The 18,714-nt window shown below is 52.0% G+C and overlaps 1 protein-coding gene across 3 annotated transcripts in view; it reads left to right on the top strand.

Moving 5' to 3' along the window:
• The window catches only part of AMOTL2 (angiomotin like 2), a 19,899-nt gene extending 1,553 nt beyond the window's left edge, over positions 1 to 18,346 (top strand). Inside the window, exons 2-10 of one of the 3 annotated variants that reach the window (XM_004381415.2) lie at positions 1,502 to 2,290; positions 5,139 to 5,454; positions 6,619 to 6,763; positions 7,125 to 7,217; positions 12,160 to 12,455; positions 13,477 to 13,778; positions 14,577 to 14,794; positions 15,391 to 15,570; positions 16,357 to 18,346. In XM_004381415.2, the coding sequence (XP_004381472.1) occupies positions 1,563 to 2,290; positions 5,139 to 5,454; positions 6,619 to 6,763; positions 7,125 to 7,217; positions 12,160 to 12,455; positions 13,477 to 13,778; positions 14,577 to 14,794; positions 15,391 to 15,570; positions 16,357 to 16,415 (2,337 nt within the window). In that variant the 5' untranslated portion in view covers positions 1,502 to 1,562 and the 3' untranslated portion in view covers positions 16,416 to 18,346. The remainder of the gene's footprint in view (positions 1 to 1,501; positions 2,291 to 5,138; positions 5,455 to 6,618; positions 6,764 to 7,124; positions 7,218 to 12,159; positions 12,456 to 13,476; positions 13,779 to 14,576; positions 14,795 to 15,390; positions 15,571 to 16,356) is intronic. The other 2 variants (XM_012556990.1, XM_012556991.1) reach the window with 2 other exon arrangements.
• The last annotated feature ends 368 nt before the right edge of the window (positions 18,347 to 18,714 follow it).

Genomic DNA, 18,714 nt, shown 5'->3' with positions numbered 1-18,714 from the left:
TGTGTGTGTGTGTGTGTGTGTGTGTGTGTGTATGTGTGTGTGTGTGTGTTGGGGTTGGGGGGACACGGATTGGGTACCAGAAAGGTTGAGTACAGGGGTGCCCTCCTGATTCACTCCCCCTCTGGATTGGTGGAGTCCTGGGGAGGAGAGAGTGGACTGGGAATGGCTGTTCTGCCCACATGCCAAGACCCTGGGGCTAGTTTTTGTGCCAGAGGAGGGCTGAATTTCTCCTACCCTCCCGCCCCCCCACAGGACCTGTGGAGGTGTGAGTTTTGTTTGGTTTTCCCTGAATCCTGGAGGTTTGTGTTGAAGGAGGCTGTGGAAAGAAGGCCGGGCGGGTGGGCAGCCCTCCAGGGCAAGAGCCTGTGGAAGCCCAGTCTTAGAAGGGAAGAACACCTTCTTTGGATACTCATCTCCCTGCACTTTAGGCTCACAGCCCCCAGGTCCCTGCAACCCAAGACCTCCCAATTCTCCCCTCAGCTCCTCCAGTTGGCTCAAGTGGGTGTTACTGATGTTACAAACGATGCTGAGTGCCCATCTCCTATGTGCCTAGAGGGCCAGCAGGGGTTTTTCCAAATAGCAAGGTGGGGCGAAGAAGGGGAGAGGTTATCATAAGGCCAAAGGCATCATGCCCATCCTTTCATTTTCCTGGAGTACCCATGCAGTTACTGTCAGCACTCGGAGACTATATGGCTAATCCACTCACCCTGACGGGTAGGATCTTTTTGCCTCAACTCACACAACATTGTCCTATTGCAGCCTCCCTTCTTTTGTCCCTTACCCACCACTCTAGATGCATTTTCTCCTTCCTGTTCATTTGCCGAGTGACTGCCAAGGTCATCCGATGACAGGGAGCCCTGGTTTCATGCTGTCAACATCCCTTGATTAAGCAGAGCCTGGGGTCTGCCCTCCAGGGAGCTCACTGGTTCAGGGGAGAGTGAGGGGAGTGGGTAGCAGGCTCAGGGGGTAAAGGGTAGTGGGTTAGCTGTGCCAAAGCCGGGGCTCAAGCATGCTTCTTTCGGGGTAGATCTGGCTAGATCTGAGCTGGTCCCCATGGGCCTGCCCTTGAATCACTCATCAGGCTGTTTGATGGATGGCCATCTGCAGCAGGGGCTGTGGTTCCTGGTTGATGAATTTCTGGGTTCCTGTTGTCTTTCTCTAGGTATAGTAAGTCTCCATGAATATCATCATAATGGTTATCATTTGCCAAGCATTTACAGCACACCAGGAGCTCAACAGCCATTGCCTCTTTATGAGGCAGGTATTATTCATTCCATTTTTGAGATGAAGAAACTGAGGCTCAGAGATCAGATAACTTGCCTAAATGAGTAGGGGGCAGCATTGGCACTCAGACCCAGGCTTGGATGACCTCCCCCTGCCCCCCGCCCCACACACGTACACACAAAGCCTTGCTTTTTACCATTATGCTTGGACCAGGCTGTAATGGAAAGTTCTCCCCTTCCCCATGTGCCTCCACTCATTGTTGTCTCTCTCCTCCCAGGTGTTCTGGGCCCAGGTGCTGCTGGCCATTGTCCAGGCAGGTGTGTACAAGCCAAGGAAGCATGAGGACGCTGGAAGACTCCTCGGGGACAGTCCTGCACCGCCTCATCCAGGAGCAGCTGCGCTATGGCAACCTGACTGAGACACGCACGCTGTTGGCCATCCAGCAGCAGGCCCTGCGGGGTGGGGCTGGGGGCACAGGGAGCCCCCAAGCCTCCCTGGAGATCCCGGCACCTGAGGACAGTCAGGTGCTACAGCAGGCCACACGGCAAGAGCCCCAGGGCCAGGAGCACCAGGGTAGCGAGGCCCATCTGGCAGAGAACACCCTGTACCGGCTGTGCCCACAGCCCAACAAGGGCGAGGAGCTGCCCACCTATGAGGAGGCCAAAGCCCACTCTCAGTACTATGCAGCCCAGCAGGTGGGGCCCCGGCCACACTTCGGGGACCGGGAGCCACGCAGGGCCCCGGGAGGCAGTCAGCGGCAGGATGAGGCCCTCCGGGAGCTGAGGCACGGGCATGTACGCTCCCTGAGTGAGCGGCTTCTGCAGCTGTCCCTGGAGAGGAACGGCGCCCGTGCCCCTACCCACATGAGCTCCTCCCACAGCTTCCCGCAGCTGGCCCGCAGCCAGCAGGGTCCCCCACCCAGGGGCCACCCTGCCGAGGGCCCAGAGACCCGCGGACCCCCACCTCAGTACCCACATGTTGTACTAGCTCATGAGACCATCACTGCCGTCCCTGACCCGCGACACCGCACCCGCGGCAACCCACACTTCCAGCATGCTGAACTCAGGTAACTGCCCCCTACCTTGGTCTTTCAGCACCAACTCTTGGCTGTCTTCCAGGGTGGCTCTCCAAGGGCGGAGAGCCTCAGGTTCACACCTTGTGTCAGGGCTGGCAAGATCCCACTCCACCCCCACCAGCCCTAGAGGATGCCTGATCTAACCTCCTCCTTCTGCATAGCCAGGAGCTGATGCCTGGAGGAGAGAGGGACTCAGCCAAGGTCACACAACATGTTAAGAAGCCTGAGCACAACAAGTTAATGACATCCCTTGCCTTCAGAGAGGCATTATTGTCTGCTTAGCTTGGTATGCATAGCATTCAAGTAACTAGAGCTCCCAAAGGACATGAATTACAGCAGGGGGTTAAAGGTTAGATTTCAGAGGAACTTCCTAGGGATAAGGGTTGGGAATCATTGCCAAACTGTTTCCAAGTAGTAGGGCCTCCTTCCCTGGAGGTTTTTAAGAAAATGGTAGACAGCTTGCTTTCTGTGATTATTGGAAGGCATTCCTAACTGGAGGCAGGAAGGAGCAAATGGCTTCCTTAGAGACCTCTCCCCATTCTATACCAGGGCAGCAGCTGCCCTGTCGCTCCACCATTTCCTTCCACTGTTTTCCATGCCTCATGTGCCTGGAGCCTTTTATAGGAGAGGATTCTGCGTCCAAGTGAGCACCTTTTCTGTGGACACTGCTGGGCCAGAGAAGGGACTCCAGGTTTGATTCTGAGTGTGAAGGGAAGCTGTTGGAGGATGTGATTTGCTTTACCTTTATAAAAAGGTCCCTCTGGTTGCATGTAGAGAATGGATTATAAGGGGCAAGAACAGAAGCAGGGAAACCAGGGAGGAGGCAGGAAGCTCAGATAGTTTGCAAAAATGTGGGTTCCTAGAAATGAGGCTGTGCTCAGGCTTCTCACTGGCCCAGGTACCTTCTCCAGAGGAGCTGACACAAGGTCCATCATGCTGGAGCAACCCCTACAGGGATCCAGGAAACTGCACCAGAGGGGCCTGATGATTTGCAGACCCCCTTCCTCTTGTGGCCCAAGGTCAAAGTCTCTTCATCCCTGCTGAGTCGTCATTTAGTCACCCACTTTCCCACCACTGGGCCTTTCCTTGCTCTCGAGAAATGAGTGATGCAATGGTGTTGGAATGGAGGAACCAGAGGTTGGAGCTCATGGTTTTCCTCCACCCTCCACCCCCCAGACTCCCCACCTTATCTCCCTTCTCAGGGCTCTGTCGGGAAGGGTTTCGGAAGCTGAGTTGTGGTTTCTTCTTTTGGATCAGCTTTATTGAACCCTGTCAGGAAAAGATAATATCGTGGAAAGGAAGTAGACTGTTTTCAGGAGAACAAAAAGAGAGGGAGGGGGAGGACAAGGAGAAGGGAAAGCAAGTGTGAAGGGAAAGGAGACTCTATTCTTTCTTGAGCTAGGTCATCCCCAAAGAATGCCAGCTGTGTCTGCTTGGTCCTGTGCAGGGGGGAGCAAGTCCTTGAGGCAACCCCAAGAATGGCTACATTTAGCAGTAAAGGGAGAGTTTGGACATTCCGGTGAGGACCCTCTGTCCAGCCCTGACTGGAGGCCCAGCTTTAGGTAGTAAGAGAAATACATCTGCTTAGCCTCTCCTTTTGGCTGGTCAGGTGAGGATTATTTGTTGGGAGCTGGAGGCAGGGCCTTCTCTTGTTTTATCCTAGGGCTGTAAGAGGAGCAGGGAAGCCATGAGCTGTGGAGATGGGAGGGGGAGGTGGCCATGGTGGCTGAGGTGATGGACTCAGAAGTGGAATTAAATTTTTGTGGAGTTTCTGGATCTTAGAAATTCTTTATGAAGCTGGGGCAGTTTGTTCTTTTACTCAGCCTCAGAAAGACCCTCTGACTCCCCAGACTTCTTGCCCTTTGCTCCTTCCTATGACAGTGGGCCTTGAGGGTGATGTTACACCAGTTCTAGAAGCCAGTAGAACATTGTCCCCTAAACTCAGGGTACTGCAGTATCCAGAGGCAGCCCCTAATTCCAAAACAATCCAGTATTTGGGTAACATTTATTTTTTAAACTGAGAGTAAACTGAGGTCACCACTAGGAGAGGTGGAGGGTGGGGCCACCATGATTGGAGTGCCTATTCTATGCCCAGCACTCTGCCAGGCTATATGTAGCCCTTGCACGCACCTCTGGGGCTGGAGACTTACCCTCATGATTTATAGAGGATGCCGACTCTGTGGGGCCAAGGCACCTGCCCAAGCTTAAGTAGCTGGAGCCAGGATTTGAATTCATATTTATCAGACTCCAGAGCTCAGACTCTTACTCCAGCATGTGGCTTGCCATGCTAACCTTAACCAGAGTCTTCTAAAAATGTATCTGAAGGGGTAGCAGGACCCAAAATAGGAGGGAGAAAACTTGAGCATGCTATGCTGACAAGCACTGAAACTGGCAACTTGTGACAGACACAGGGTAACTGCTGGGGCCCAGCCATCGAGTAGTCCAGGGGCCTGGAAGCTATGAACTCAGAAATGACTGACGTAGCTTCCAGACCCAAAATGAACCTCCCATCCAATGAATGGAAACATCAAGTGGGCATTTTTTACCATGCTTTATTCAGCACCGGTTGCTTCAGAAGCTCAGGGCTGTGCAGGCCAATCCCAAGGCCTTGGCCACGGTGACACTGGGCATGAGACAAGCATCTTGGCATTAATGCCCTCCAGCACTGCCCTCTAGCCCTTGAGGATCTTGGGTAAAAGGTCTTCCCCATGGCTTGCTACCTAGCACTGTGAGGAAACTGAGTCTGCTTGTCTCCCCAGCCTGCCAACTCGGGGACACTCTGAGCTAGAAGCCGTGGGCATCTGTGCAGCCTCTGACCACTGTCTCTTCTGTTTTCTAGGATCCTGCAGGCCCAGGTGCCCCCTGTATTCCTTCACCAGCAGCAGCAGCAGCAGCAGTACCAGTACATGCAGCAGCCCCAAGAACACCCCCCTCCCCCACACCCAGCTGCTCTTGGCCATGGACCCCTGAGTTCCCTCAGTCCACCTGGAGTGGAAGGGTCAGCAAGTGCCCAGGGCTCCTCAGCCACCTCAGGCAGTGCCCACCTGGCCCAGATGGAGACTGTGCTGAGGGAGAATGCCAGACTACAGAGAGACAATGAGAGGCTGCAGAGGGAGCTGGGGAGCTTGGTGGAGAAGTCTGGCTGCATTGAGAAGGTACACCCTGCTGGGGCTCAGCGGGGCAGGGGGCAAGAAGGAACCCTAAGGGGCTGACTGGGGAGCGGGTAGTGCAAGGGCAGACAGAGGAGCCTGAAAACTTGTGTCTGGCTGAGCTTTTACACGTCCCTCTGTCCTCCCCGCCCGCCCTCCTTCCCCTCATGCACCCTCCAGACAGCTGAAGAGCAGCCGGGAAGCCAGCAGAGCAGGCCTGGAGCATGAGCAGTTGCTGGCCAGTGGTAGTTAGAAAGAGCCCATTCACCAGCTCCCTGCATGCTCGCACCCTTGCCCTGCACACACCCCCTCCTGCGGACACCTCCCACAGAGGGCCCATTGTGTCCCCCACACAACAGCAAGTCTGTTCCAGCACAGCCCTAGCCAAAGAGAAAGCCAGCCCCTCCTCTTGGAAAAAAAAAAACGAGGGACTTGTTGGAATTGCAGAGCCAGCTAGGAGCACGTGTGGAAACTGCTGGCAGCCAAGTAGGAGGGACAGCTAGGGCCAGGCTGGCGTCTGGGGTGGATGGTAATGGCTGGAGGAGCAAATACTCCAGGCTGAGGGGGGCTCAGACTGGGGTCTGGTGACCCCCTCTTTAGCGAAGGTTTCTTGTTGTTAGGTGCTGTTGAGTTAGTTCTGATTCACAGCAACCCTATCTACAACAGAACAAAACACTGCCCGGTCCAGCGAAGGCTTACCGGTTGTGTATCAAGGTTCAGCCTTAGTAGGCAGCCTCTGGCCTTCGTCTGGCTCTCTAGTAGTATCCAGAGTGGATCAGATCCCTCAGAACATGGCTGGAGTCTTTTTGTGACCACTTCTGCACACTGTGATCCGATTTCTCAGCAGAGGCTGGACGGAAGTAAAATGCTTCTTTCTGGATGCTGGGCACAGGAAAGCTGTCTTTTGTCACCCTGGAGGCACTGGGTCTAGTCAATATGCGGTACTTGTGGCCCTTGCTTGCTGGGCTCAGCAATCTAGTTTAACTCAGGAGGCCACAAGCTGACCATCCCCCTATAGACCTGGAGTTTTTGCACCTGCTTTCTATACTCTCATATCTCCCCATTTCTGATGGAGAGTGCCAGGTCAGCCTGAGCCACTGGGGAGGGCCTTAGTTGCTGCATACTCCCCCAGGGAGCTCTTCTTTCAGTTCTGCTGTCTGCCTCTTGCAGCTGGAAAGCGAAATCCAGCAGCTCTCTGAGGCCCACGAGAGCCTGACAAGAGCCTCCTCCAAGCGTGAGGCCCTGGAGAAGACCATGCGGAACAAGATGGACAGTGAGATGAGGAGGCTGCAGGACTTCAACCGGGATCTTAGAGGTAAGAGCAGTAACCCAAGTGGCAGGAGGGGTGTCTGCAAAGGGCTTCGTTCCTCTTTTCCCAGGGAAAATTCAGAATCTCTGTCGTCTGCAAAAGTAAGTGCAAATTGACTCAGAGGGGACCAGACAGACTCTTTGTGTTCTGGACCTTGGAGCCCCTCTTGGAGCTCCTGCTGATGTGGTCCAGATGGTGGCCCTTGATGGACAATGCTCCCTCCTTACTCAGTCCCAAGCTGAGCCCCGGTGCTTCCCTCTGAGCCCAGCGCCAGCTTAGAGGGTGCAGCCCCACAGACAGGACCCCAGAGAAAACCCAGGCAGGTCGCTTCCCTGACACTAAAACATCTTCCTTTCATTGAGAACAGAGAGATTGGAATCTGCAAACCGCCGCCTGGCAAGCAAGACACAGGAGGCCCAGGCAGGCAGTCAGGACATGGTGGCCAAGCTGCTTGCTCAGAGTGAGTATGGGTCCCACTCAGAAGCCTGGTGGGTGTGCGAGTCGGGGCACCACAGCGGCCCCTCTGGATAGGGAAGATTGTCCCTCTCTCTTGCCAAAGCAGTGCTTTTAAGCACAGGTTTTCTGAATGCTTACGATGTGCCCTGTACTGGACTGGACTGGGAGAAGATGTTGGCTTCCAGAGAAGAATAAGATCTGCTTCTGTGATAATTGGGGAGATCAGTTGATACAGGAGAGACAGCGGGGGAGCAGTAATTTGCTGAGCTGTGTGATGCTGACCATCAGCGTGATTAGTTGGAATCACAGTGTAATTGAGAAGCAGAAGTGGAGTGGGCAAGATCAAGGATAGGCTTGGAGACAGGTGAGGTGAAGGAAAAGATGAGTCCAAGTTTCCCAGGGAGTTATAGGGAACAGAAAGTTTGGGGGCACTCAACAGAAATGTGAGAAGCTGGGGAGCATAGTAGAACTGGGTCCATAGCAAGGTGACCAAGTGGAGATGCCTGTAGACAACCAAAAATAGGTTCCTGGAGCTTAACCAAGAAGTCCAGTCTGAAGAAGCAGCCCCCTGCCCCCTCCACCTTGAGGAGTGGATGAGCTCATTGACTACTCCATTCATTCATTTGTTCATTTAGCAGAACTATGCTATGCATCTGGCGTGTATAGAGCTAAGGGTGGGAGCAGGCTCAGAAAGCTACCATGCAGGGAGGTCGAGGGAAAGGGGATGAGTTTGAAAAAGGGGCAGAGTTCTTCAAACACAAGTCTATGGAGGCCAGTGGTTAGGAAGCTCCCAGTGGCCTGAGAGAGAGGCTCTGTAGGGATGGCAGGGGTGGAGGGCAGGCCACAAGAGATGAAGAAGGAGCTGAATGGCTTGCATAGAGCTGGGGTGAGGGAGCCAAAGGAAGCAGGAGGAACTTTAATAATCAGAAGAGACAGAGAAGCAGTTAGTTATTACTACTGCGTGCTGTAGTGATATTTGAGGTATATTCAGTAAAGTAGAGTTGGGGTGGTCAGTGTCTGGTGAGGGTGGCTTTGAGAAAGGAGAGGGTCAAGGAAATCTGCTGTGACAGTCACGGATAGTGGGGGTGTCTAGTTGGAATTGGAGGAGTGACTGGAGGACTTGAGGACTGAACTCTGCCTGGGGTACCACCTTCCTCCTTCAAGGAGGGCTCAGGGCCCTGGACAGGGCCTTCTCTGAATGGGGGGCTCCAAACCCAGGGCAGGTAATGGGGGGACACAGCACAGATCAAAGGAGCTGACTGGGGAAGCCCTGGTGGCCCACTGGTTAAGCACTGGACTGCTAACTGAAAGGTTGGCGGTTGGAACCCACCCAGCCGTTTTGCAAGAGAAGGACCTGGCAATCAGCTCCCTAAAGATTACAGCCTAGGAAACACTGTGGGGCAGCTCTACTCTGTCACATGGGGTCTTTGAGTCAGAATTGACTCGACAGTACCCAGCAACAACAACACTGTAAGAAGTAGTCTAGGCTATACTGGGTGGGTGTAGTGAGGTGGGCATGGCTTAGGGTCTTCAGGAGAGTGTTCTATGGAGGAGGGCGGACTTTTAGGGCCTGGTTCTGCAGAGAAAGGAAGGTATGGGGCGGGTTTCTGGGAGCCTGCCCAGGAGAGGAGGGGGGAGGCGGGTTGGAGGCGTTTCCGCTCCCCGGGGAGCGAGCGCCAGGCTGTTCTTGGCTCCTGGCTGGGGCCTTAATCTTGCAGCCATGCGGGTGACCTGGATGCCTGGCATTCCAGAGCCGTGGCTGTTCGGCTGTTCCGTCCTGGCTGCCCTCCCGCCGCTCCCACTGCGCCCTTCGCCCCTGGCTTCAGGGGGAAAGACAGTGAACACAAAGGGAAAAAGAGAAGCAGCCATGGGGGACCTTACTTTCTCAAGGGGCAAGGTCCTGAAAGTCTAATTTGCTCTGTAAACTTTCACCTAATGCACAATAAAAATAAAATAATAATAATAAAATAAAATTTATTTAAAATACAGGAAAAAAAAAAAAGTGAGCCAGCGTGCCCCCTGCCCCCTCCACCTCTTCCTGCCTCCCACCTGCCCATGGTCCCCTTCCCCGCTCTCACGGCTTCCTCTCCCACTCCAGCCCAGGAGCTTTTTTTTTTGGCTGAGGACCTTTCCTCCCAAGATCCACAGGTCCATGGTTTTATCAGGGTCCTGGTAACAGGGGATGACCCGGAGCCTCCCAGCTCCAGCCAAGGCCTCAGAGGACATGCTGTGGTTGTGGAAGGTGGCAGGAAGCTGCTGGAAGCAGAATACTGGGTCCACAGGCACCTCCGCCCCCAACAAGAGCTGAGGAAACCCAAGCCCCTGTTACTTGCTCCTTTACAGACATTTCGAAGGGCTGCCAGGGAATTGCGGGATTCTCAGGAAGAAGATTCCAGTAGACCTCACTTTTTTCTAGGGGTCGGTCAGCACTGGCAACGAAGTGTGGCCATTATCACCAGTGCCATCTTGGCAAGCCATACAGGCCCCAGCACTGCCACCTCTGGGAAGGCCCTGCCGTCTCTGGGGACCTGCCTTGAGTCCCGTTCTGGCTCTGCTAGCTCTGTCCCCATGGGCACGTTTCTTCTCCTTGAGCTTCAGGGCCACTGGCTGTGAGGTGGGACAGCAATAATCCCCACCCTTCTACCTTCCAGAGGCTGGGATGAGATGCAGGCTGTGAGCAGACTCTGTAAGCTATAGTGTTCCTTGAGCCCACACAGGAGGGGAGGTCATCATCTCTGAATCCAAACTCTGAGTCCATTTCCTTTTCGATATTATTGGGCTTCCCACCTTTTCCCTCCATGCCAGAGAACTAAGCCAGCCTAGGTCTAGCCTTTAAAAATCCAGAACGACCTGAGTTGCCTAAGTCCTCTCTCTCCTGTCCTGGGCCCTGAGTAAATGATCCCCCTCTTCTGCATCCCAGGGTCCCAAACTTTCTCTTCTATTCCAGAACTTGGAGACTTAGAGACACACTATCCTATAGTCACTTAGCCACATGTGGCCCAAAGATTAAAATTTAAAATTTTAGTTCCTCAGTCAGTCTCACTAGCCACACTTCAAAGGCTCAGTGATCACATGTGCCTAGTGGCAACTGCATTGGATGGCACAGTATGGAGCATTTCTGTTATAGCAGCAAATCCCACTGGGTAGTGCTGCTCTAGAGACAGTTCCTTTGGGTTGATCAGGCAGGCCCTGCAGCAGGGTGGGGAGCTGACACACTTGTCAGTGGAGGTCGGGAAAGCAGCCTGAAACTCCCAAGGGACAGGTGTAAGCCTAGAGCATCAACCGGAGGACTTGGTAGTCTGGCTTGGGCCTTGTTTGGCCCGGCTGTATAGAGAAGTTTTCTGAGCAGAGTGCCCTGGGCAATTAACAAGATGATTTAAAAGTCGGTTGAGCTGGAACCTGAGATAGTCAAACAAATCTTTGAACCATAACCTTTTTCACTGGACTGCCAAGTTTGCATTTCTTTATCACCACCTGCCTGGTTGCCTGCGTCTCACTGATCTCCCAGACCATGGAAAGTGTCTTAGTTTTCTAGTGCTGCTGTAACAGAAATACCACAAGTGGGTTACTTTAACCAAGAGGAATTTATTCTCTCACAGTTTAGGAGGCTAGAAGTCTGAATTCAAGGAGCCATCTCCAGGGGAAGGCTTTCTCTCTTTGTTGGCTCTGGTGTTATAACGCTCCTCACTTGCTTCTGAGTCCTCACCAGAATTGTCTTTGATGTCCATAATTCCATCAACAGTCTCTTCAAGACAATCTAGACTTTTACTGTAAGGAACTTTAAAACTCAACCTCTATCCATTACTCAATTCCAAAACCACTTCCACATTGTAGGTATCTGTTAGAGCAGTACCCCACTCTCCTGTTACCAAATTCTGTCTTAGTCATCTAGTGCTGCTATAACAGAAATACCACAAGTGGTTAGCTTTAACAAACAGAAATGTATTCTCTCACAGTTTAGGAGGCTAGAAGTCTGAATTCAGGGCCCCAGCTCCAGGGGAAGCTTTTTCTCTCTGTCAGCTCTGGAGGAATGTCCTTGTCATCAATCTTTCCCTGGGTCTAGAAGTTTCTCAGCACAGGGAACCCAGTTCAAAGGATGTGCTCACTCCCAGCTCTTCTTTTTCGGTGGCATGAGGTCCCTGTTAAAGCCATCCATTTGTGGTATTTCTGTTATAGCAGCACTAGATAAATAAGAAGGAAATGTGGCACTAAACAGGGGAGGCTGGGGCCTGCAGAATGAACCCTGAGGTCCACCTTAGGAAACTTCTGGGTGCGAGAACCTCGCACCATAGCCAGCAGCAGCCTGGGCCTTTGGAGCCAGGCAGCCTGGGTTCCCACTCTGGCATCATCATTCACCTCCTGTGTCCTCCTCTGTAAGGTGGGGATCACAAATCCTACCTTGAGGGGCTGTTACTGGAGGACTCCATGAAGTAAGATGTGTAAATGTGTAGCTCATGGTTCAGCAAATGATGCCTGTCTTCCCCTTCCTTCATTCTTCCACTTGAACGATGACCATGTCAGTCTGTCTCACCCTCCATTTTCTCATCTGTAAATGAGCATCACAGTTCCTACCTGCACATTCTCTAGTGTCATCATGAGGCTCAAGGGAAATTGTGAACCTGGTTTTGAGATGGTGAGACCTGGCAAAAACAGATGGTGTTTGAGGCTGTCCCGTGGCAGGTCCATGTCCCAGTAGAGAGCCAGAGTAGCCCCATTGTTACAGCAAGGTCCCTGGAGTCAGGCTCTGCCATTTACTTGTGACTTAATGTGAGCCTCGTTTCCTCTTCTGTAAAATGAGGTTAATAATGATACCTAACTCCTAGGGTTACTGACAGAATGAGATGCAATCACACTCGGCACATGGTGGGTGCTCAGTGAGGCCAGCCAGGTGGTCACTGTAACTGTTATTGCTCGGAGGATGACCGACCTGCTCTTTCTCCCTGCAGGTTACGAGCAGCAGCAGGAGCAGGAGAAGCTGGAGCGGGAGATGGCACTGCTGCGCGGGGCCATTGAGGACCAGCGGCGGCGTGCCGAGCTGCTGGAGCAGGCCCTGAGCAGTGCACAGGGCCGGGCAGCACGAGCTGAGGAGGAACTCCGCAAGAAGCAGGCCTACGTGGAGAAGGTGGAGCGGCTGCAGCAGGCACTTGGGCAGCTGCAAGCTGCCTGCGAGAAGCGTGAGCAGCTGGAGCTACGTCTGCGGACGCGACTGGAGCAGGAACTCAAGGCTCTGCGTGCACAGCAGGTGAGCCAGGAAGCTGTGGAGGTAGCAGAGCTAGGAGCAGTGTCTGAGGATGTCAGTTCCCGTCCTCTTCTTGGGTTCAAGAGTTGGAAGCCAATTCCAAGGCCCCTGGAAGCCCCTGCTCAGATCCAGGCCACAGCCCCCTTGGAAAGCAAGGGTGATTTATTTCTGTTTCACCCTTGCTGCAAGGCCCCTCCCACCCACCAGTCTTAACAGAGACTCTGCCTCTTGGCTTGTGTCCAGCCTCAGGGGACTCAAGACTTGAGCTTCTGTCCTCAATCAGAAGCAGGGGTGGAGTCCTTAGTCTCTAGAGAAAATAGGTCAGGTATACTGATGCCAGGTTGAAATTCAATAGAAACTTGATCTAGAAGATTAGCCAACTCTATAAGTCTCCCCAAGATTAGGAGGGAAGATGTTCCCCCAGTCCTGAATCTTTATCCTCACTTGGGACTTCTGTGTAAACAGTTCTTGCTGTTTGCAAATCAGAAAGAGTTCTGTCTCCACTGCCTTCCCACACAGGTAGGGTGGCCAGTCTCCTGGTTTGCCTGGTACTTTCTCAGCTTGGAGGACAATTTATACGGTCACCTATGCAAAGGTCCTTGGGTAGTGCAAACAATTTGCACTCAACCTAAAGGTTAGAGGCTCAAACCTGCCGAGAAGTACCATGGAAGAAAGGCCTAGCAGACTGCTTCTGTAAAGATTACAGCCAACAAACCCTATGGAGCAGTTCTACTCTGTAACACATGGAGTCATCATGAGTTGAAATCAACATGACAGCAATGGGTTTGGGTTTTTTTTAATGCAAAGGCAGACCTGATTGTTCCTTTACCCTTAGCCATAGGATTCAGGGCAGGGTGTGGGGACCCCATGTCATCCCCTGTGTCTCTGGGTGCAAGTGGAATGAGGGGGAATGAGTGTTGTCACTGAACAAACATATGTATAAGTAGGAGTCCTCACATGTGGGTGAGGACCGGGGCCGCCACAACACAGCCTCCACCCTTGACCAGTGCTCCTTGCTCTGCAGAGACAGGTGGGGACCCTCAGCAGTGGCAGTGGTGGGGCCCCAGAGCTCAGCGCCCTGAGGCTGTCAGAGCAACTGCGGGAGAAGGAGGAGCAGATCCTGGCCCTGGAGGCTGACATGACCAAGTGGGAGCAGAAATACCTGGAGGAACGGGCCATGAGGCAGTTTGCTATGGATGCAGCTGCCACAGCTGCTGCCCAGCGTGACACCACCCTCATCCGACACTCCCCCCAGCCCTCGCCCAGCAGCAGCTTCAACGAGGGCCTGCTTGCCGGTGGCCACAGGCACCAGGAGATGGAGAGCAGGTTTGGCATTGCAGGCCAGGCCAGAGTGCCTAGGCTGGGGGGAGGGCGTGGCAATGTCCACTCCCTATCCTTAATCCCTGATAAACGGACCCCTCTCCCTAACGGGTCAGCATTCCCTCTTGCTTCTGAGCAGACCAGTGTTTGACACTATGGAGCTGTGTACACATGTTTTTTCCTGTAACACCAACCGAGTCCATGGTCAGCCCAGGAAACTGGCTGAGGAGGTGCTGGATGATGTTCAAGGCTCTGGGCTCCTACCTGCCTAACCCTTCCCCCATGTAAATCAGAAAGACTTTCCTACTGAGTCCACACTGTGTACTATCACAGAAGAAATGTAGACTAGGTTCCTGGCTTGGGAGCAGTTAGTATTTTCTCAAAAAAAAAAAAAAAAAAAAATCTCAGCGTGCCTGTGGGATTTCCATTTGATATACTCTGATTCAAAGGCACACAAACACATTAACTGATGGCCAGACAGCTCTGGGGCATTGCCCTCCAGGACCAGGGCTACGCCGTTGCCATTATCAAATGAGTTTAAAACCCACCCCTTGATGAACTGTCTTTGCTAGTGTGAAAAGGGCCTCAGCACCTCATGCCCTGTGGTTTTCAGAGCCTGGGCTCTGAGACTATGCAATGCCAGAGCTGTGATGACATTCTGAAGGCCCACTCCTGGCCTTGATGCAAGGGCAAGAGGGCCTAGCCTGGATGTAAGGAGAGCTTTCTCTTCAACTCTCCTTGAGAAGGGTGGAAGCTGCTGGGTCTTACCTGCCTGCTGGAGTCTGATGATGTCTCATCCCTCAGATTAAAGGCACTCCATGCCCAGATCCTGGAGAAGGACGCAGTGATCAAGGTTCTTCAGCAACGCTCTAGGAAAGACCCTGGCAAGGCCATCCAGAGCTCCCTGCGGCCAGCTAAGTCTGTGCCGTCCATCTTCGCAGCTGCAGCAACAGGAACCCAGGTCTGGCAAGGGCTATCCTCTAGTGAGCAGCCGGTGGATGCCCCTGCCCGCCTGGCTACAGGTAAGAGGAGGCTGGTGGGCACCATAGTGGGGCAGTTTCTCTCAGGTCTGAACACAAATTGCCAGACCTTTCTTCTCAGAACTGAGGCTCATGGGAACCAGGACTTCCTGACCCCTCTCCCAGGCAAACCAGCTTATACTCTGGTTTTAGTGACCCTACAGCCCACAACTGTCCTGCAGGTGTGAAGAGGGGACCTGTTGATGCCACTCCATTTTCATAAACTTCATCACCCTCTCCCCTTGCCACACCATCTAAGCAAAAATAGAGCTTCCTATGCAGATGCACCTTCTAGACAACCCCCCGCCATTCCTCCTTCTAAAAAGCAAATGCCACAGAAATTCTAGGAACCCTGCTGGTTTTAGGATTTAATTTACAAAGAAGGGTTCCACCACTCAAAACATTTGGAAACCAATTCAGTCAGAGAGTTGTTCACATTTGAAAATATGTGTAAGTGATTGGCCTTTAATCAAAGTTCTTGCAAATCAAGAATGACCAACGCCACATCCTGTCCCCAATACATACAGTTAACTCAGGGTGTTCTTCACTGGGGCCACGTCTTGTGGGGATCAATAACCATCAACCTTCTGCCTCTCTAGCAGACAGGGCCACCGCAGAGGAGCCAATAGCCACGGCCCCCCTCCCTACCCATACCAAACATGGGAGCAAAGATGGGAGCACCCAGACTGACGGCCCACCAGACAGCACCTCTGTGTGTCTGGCACTGGAGCCCGACAGCCTTCTGGGGTGCAGCAGTGGCCAGAGGACAGCCTCACTGGGTAAGTGTCACACCCTGGCTTCTGTGCAGGGCAAGGCGGAGGGCATGGTGAGGTGTGAACTGGGACACCAAGGTCCTTTCTTCCCAGACCCCTTCTGCTCCATAGGGAGCCCTGCATAGCTGAGGGGTGAGTAAGGTATCTGACCACCTCAATATGCATGTGAAGGCCAGTTGGATGCATGAATGGAGGAATTGAGGACCCTGATTAGAGACAGAGCCAAAGTTCAGAAAGCAAGCTACCAGATGGGAAGCACTTTATCTCCTCTTTCGTAGTCTTCCTTACATACAACATTTAAATGCCAATCTAAATATCTAAAATAATGGAGCTTGGCTAGTTATCCTGATGGTGTACTCAGGTTAGAAGATGTTGTTTAAAAAGAGCCCGGGAAGGAGAAATTTGAGAAGATGCCATTTATATTTATTTTGTTTTATTTTTTTGCTCCCCTTTCACATTAGCCTTTGCATATTTGCCTGTGCCTCATGAGCTCAGAAAACCACAGGCATGAAAAGAATTCTGCAGCCTCCCTCCCTCAGGGCTCTCCAAGCCCTCCAACCAGTCCAAAGTTATAAACAAATGAGTCTTCCACATCGGAGGTTGGTAGTCTAGGCTGAGGGGCAGCAGACCATTGTACTTGGCTGGCCAAGTTAGGGGGACCTGGGGACCTGGGCAGCTGAGGTGGGAAAAGTTGGTGAGTTTAAAGGGCTTATCTTAAAAATGTGCCAGGATTTTTACAAACTCAACTAGTGACACTTGTTGGCATGTGCTTGTGTTCTTGTCTCTCCCCAGACTCTGTAGCTATATCCAGAGTCCAGGACTTGTCAGACATGGTGGAGATACTGATCTGAAGGAGGTGGTGCCTCGGGGACTCTGAACCATTTCCTGTCCTCCTCAGCATCTGTCACTCTTGGCCATTCCAGCAGCTCCCCCAACTGCTGCTTCCCCACTTTCCCCAGCCAGGCACTCATTCCCATCAACCATCTGGTCCCAGGAGCTCAGGAAGGAGTGCTGTGGGGGAAGAGAGCTGTGAACACCAGCATGCCAGAAAATCCTGCTTCTTAGCCCCACATTCCTCCCTGGCCCATGGAGAATGAGGATTCAGCCTTGGCCTGCTGCCTAAGGCTTGTTGCTGGGGAGCAACTGGAAGCTTAGAAGGGAGGGGCACCCTCTCTGGCCCCCCAGTTGGCCCTCAGGTGGGGAGGGAAGGTTATGTTGGTTTGGAGGGCTGAGTTCCAAGGATGGCTGCCCCTGGACAACAGGTGGGCTACTCTGGTAATCAAGTCAGCCATTTTGTTTCCCTCTGGCTAAGTGTGATCCCAGCCAACTTCATCTGCTCTTCAGCTCCTCTTTGCTTCTTTGAGATCACCAAAACTTGAATCTTTTGGGAACTGTTGAGGGCGTTATTCCTGCAGAAGCCACAGCCTCACTCCCTCACTTGGTGTGGGTTAGGGGCCATTTAAATGGACTAGGAGACGCTGTGCAGTTTGTATATAATTCCCTTTCTTGTGGAACAGAAGATGGAAGCGTGCTGATTCAGATCTTGTGCCCTTGGGATGTGTTCCCCTATCCTTGCTGCCACAGTCCCTATAACTTCTGACTGGCCTCCCAGTTATTTCTCCTCAAGTTCTTGGCCGTGATTTTGATGCTGGTTGACTCATGGGATACTGGCTGTCTTCTTTTCCTCCCTCTTGAGCCCTGCATTAAATGTCCTTGGGATCTCCATTGCCAGCCTCTTGAAATGGCTCCACAGCTCCTGTCCCTGAGGCATCCTGTTGGTTTGGTTATGAACCTTGAGCCAGATGAAATGAGCCACCACACATGGACATCTGCCATGCCCATGTGTGGGCTTGGGTGACCCTCCCCAACACCAGTGCTCTCTGAGGAAACTGGAGAAGTTCTCTTGTTCTCATAAGTGTCTTTGTTCCCACCTGGAGGGATTGGGAGAGGGAGCTATGCTGTTGAAAACTAATTGAGCTACAAGATATGACTCAAATACTCCTCAGAATGGAGCCCCCATCACAAAATGGCGCCCATGAGGCTGGCTCCTCAAGCTACCCAAGCCTAATGCCCTGAAGCAGGGCCAGATACTTTGGACTTAGTGTGAAGCGCCCACTCTGCAGCCTGCCAACAGCAGCAGACTTTGACTTCTGGTCTTAAAGAGTCCTCCCAACTTAGCCCCAGAAGCAATTGGTGGGTTTTAGCTGTTTGTCTTGACTGTTTTTTGTTCTTCTTGAATCTCTGTTTTTTGTTTTTCCTTTACTGTTTTTTAGGTTCTGTATGTGTTGTTTTATTCTCATGGTTCCTCAAGTTTCCTTTTTAAACATTTGCATTTGCTGGACAATTGCATATTTTTTAAAATCCCTACCCTTCCTTAAAGCTGAAAAATACATTTGGTTCATGTGCATTGTTTACAAAGCAAAAAAAGAGAAAAAAAGGCAAAAAAATATTGTGAAAGGAAAAAAACACAACAACTTAATATATTTTGGATTAATATTTGGTATTTCTTTTTAAAGTATTTTTTTGTGCTGTGAACATTTTCTGCCAAAGACCATGTTGTGTATGTTTAAGTTATCATAAATATTTAAAATGTAAACTTGGCTGTTTTGTTATGCCACTCTATACCAGGATTGCTGCTGCATTCCACTGGGTATAACAGTATTTTAATAAAAAATAATAATAATTAAAAGTAGTGTCTCTGCATAGGTAAGAGACTTGCACTGAGAGGGAGAGAGGGAAGGAGAAGGGGGTGAAGACCTGGGGGCCACCCACATCATCATCCCTGACCACTCTTGGCACTGAACTATCCCTTCATTCCTTGCCCTGTCTCCTGTGCTCCTTGGCTGTAGAACATCGGCCAGAGCATATCCATAAACAGCCAGCTCAGTCACTGCCACAGCTCGTACATGATGAATGATTCCATTTTCTGACTGTGGGGTACCTGCAGTCAAGGCAGGCTGATCCTTATCTACAAGGCTTGGATGGAACCCATTGCCGTCCAGTCAGAAGTCGATTCTGACTCATGGCAACACCAGGATGGTACACAGGATAATCCCTTCAAGGAATCAAGACAAGTCTCAGGAATTTTTTGAGGCTGCATCAAGGAGAGAGTTGGAACGAGGGCATGGTTGGCTTTCTTTTCACTTTACA

Source organism: Trichechus manatus, unplaced genomic scaffold (genome assembly GCF_000243295.1).
Source record: "Trichechus manatus latirostris isolate Lorelei unplaced genomic scaffold, TriManLat1.0 scaffold00084, whole genome shotgun sequence".
Taxonomy (NCBI): Eukaryota; Metazoa; Chordata; class Mammalia; order Sirenia; family Trichechidae; genus Trichechus; species Trichechus manatus.
The sequence above is the reverse complement of the archived record's forward strand: the minus strand, read 5'-3'. Positions and strand labels throughout refer to the sequence as shown.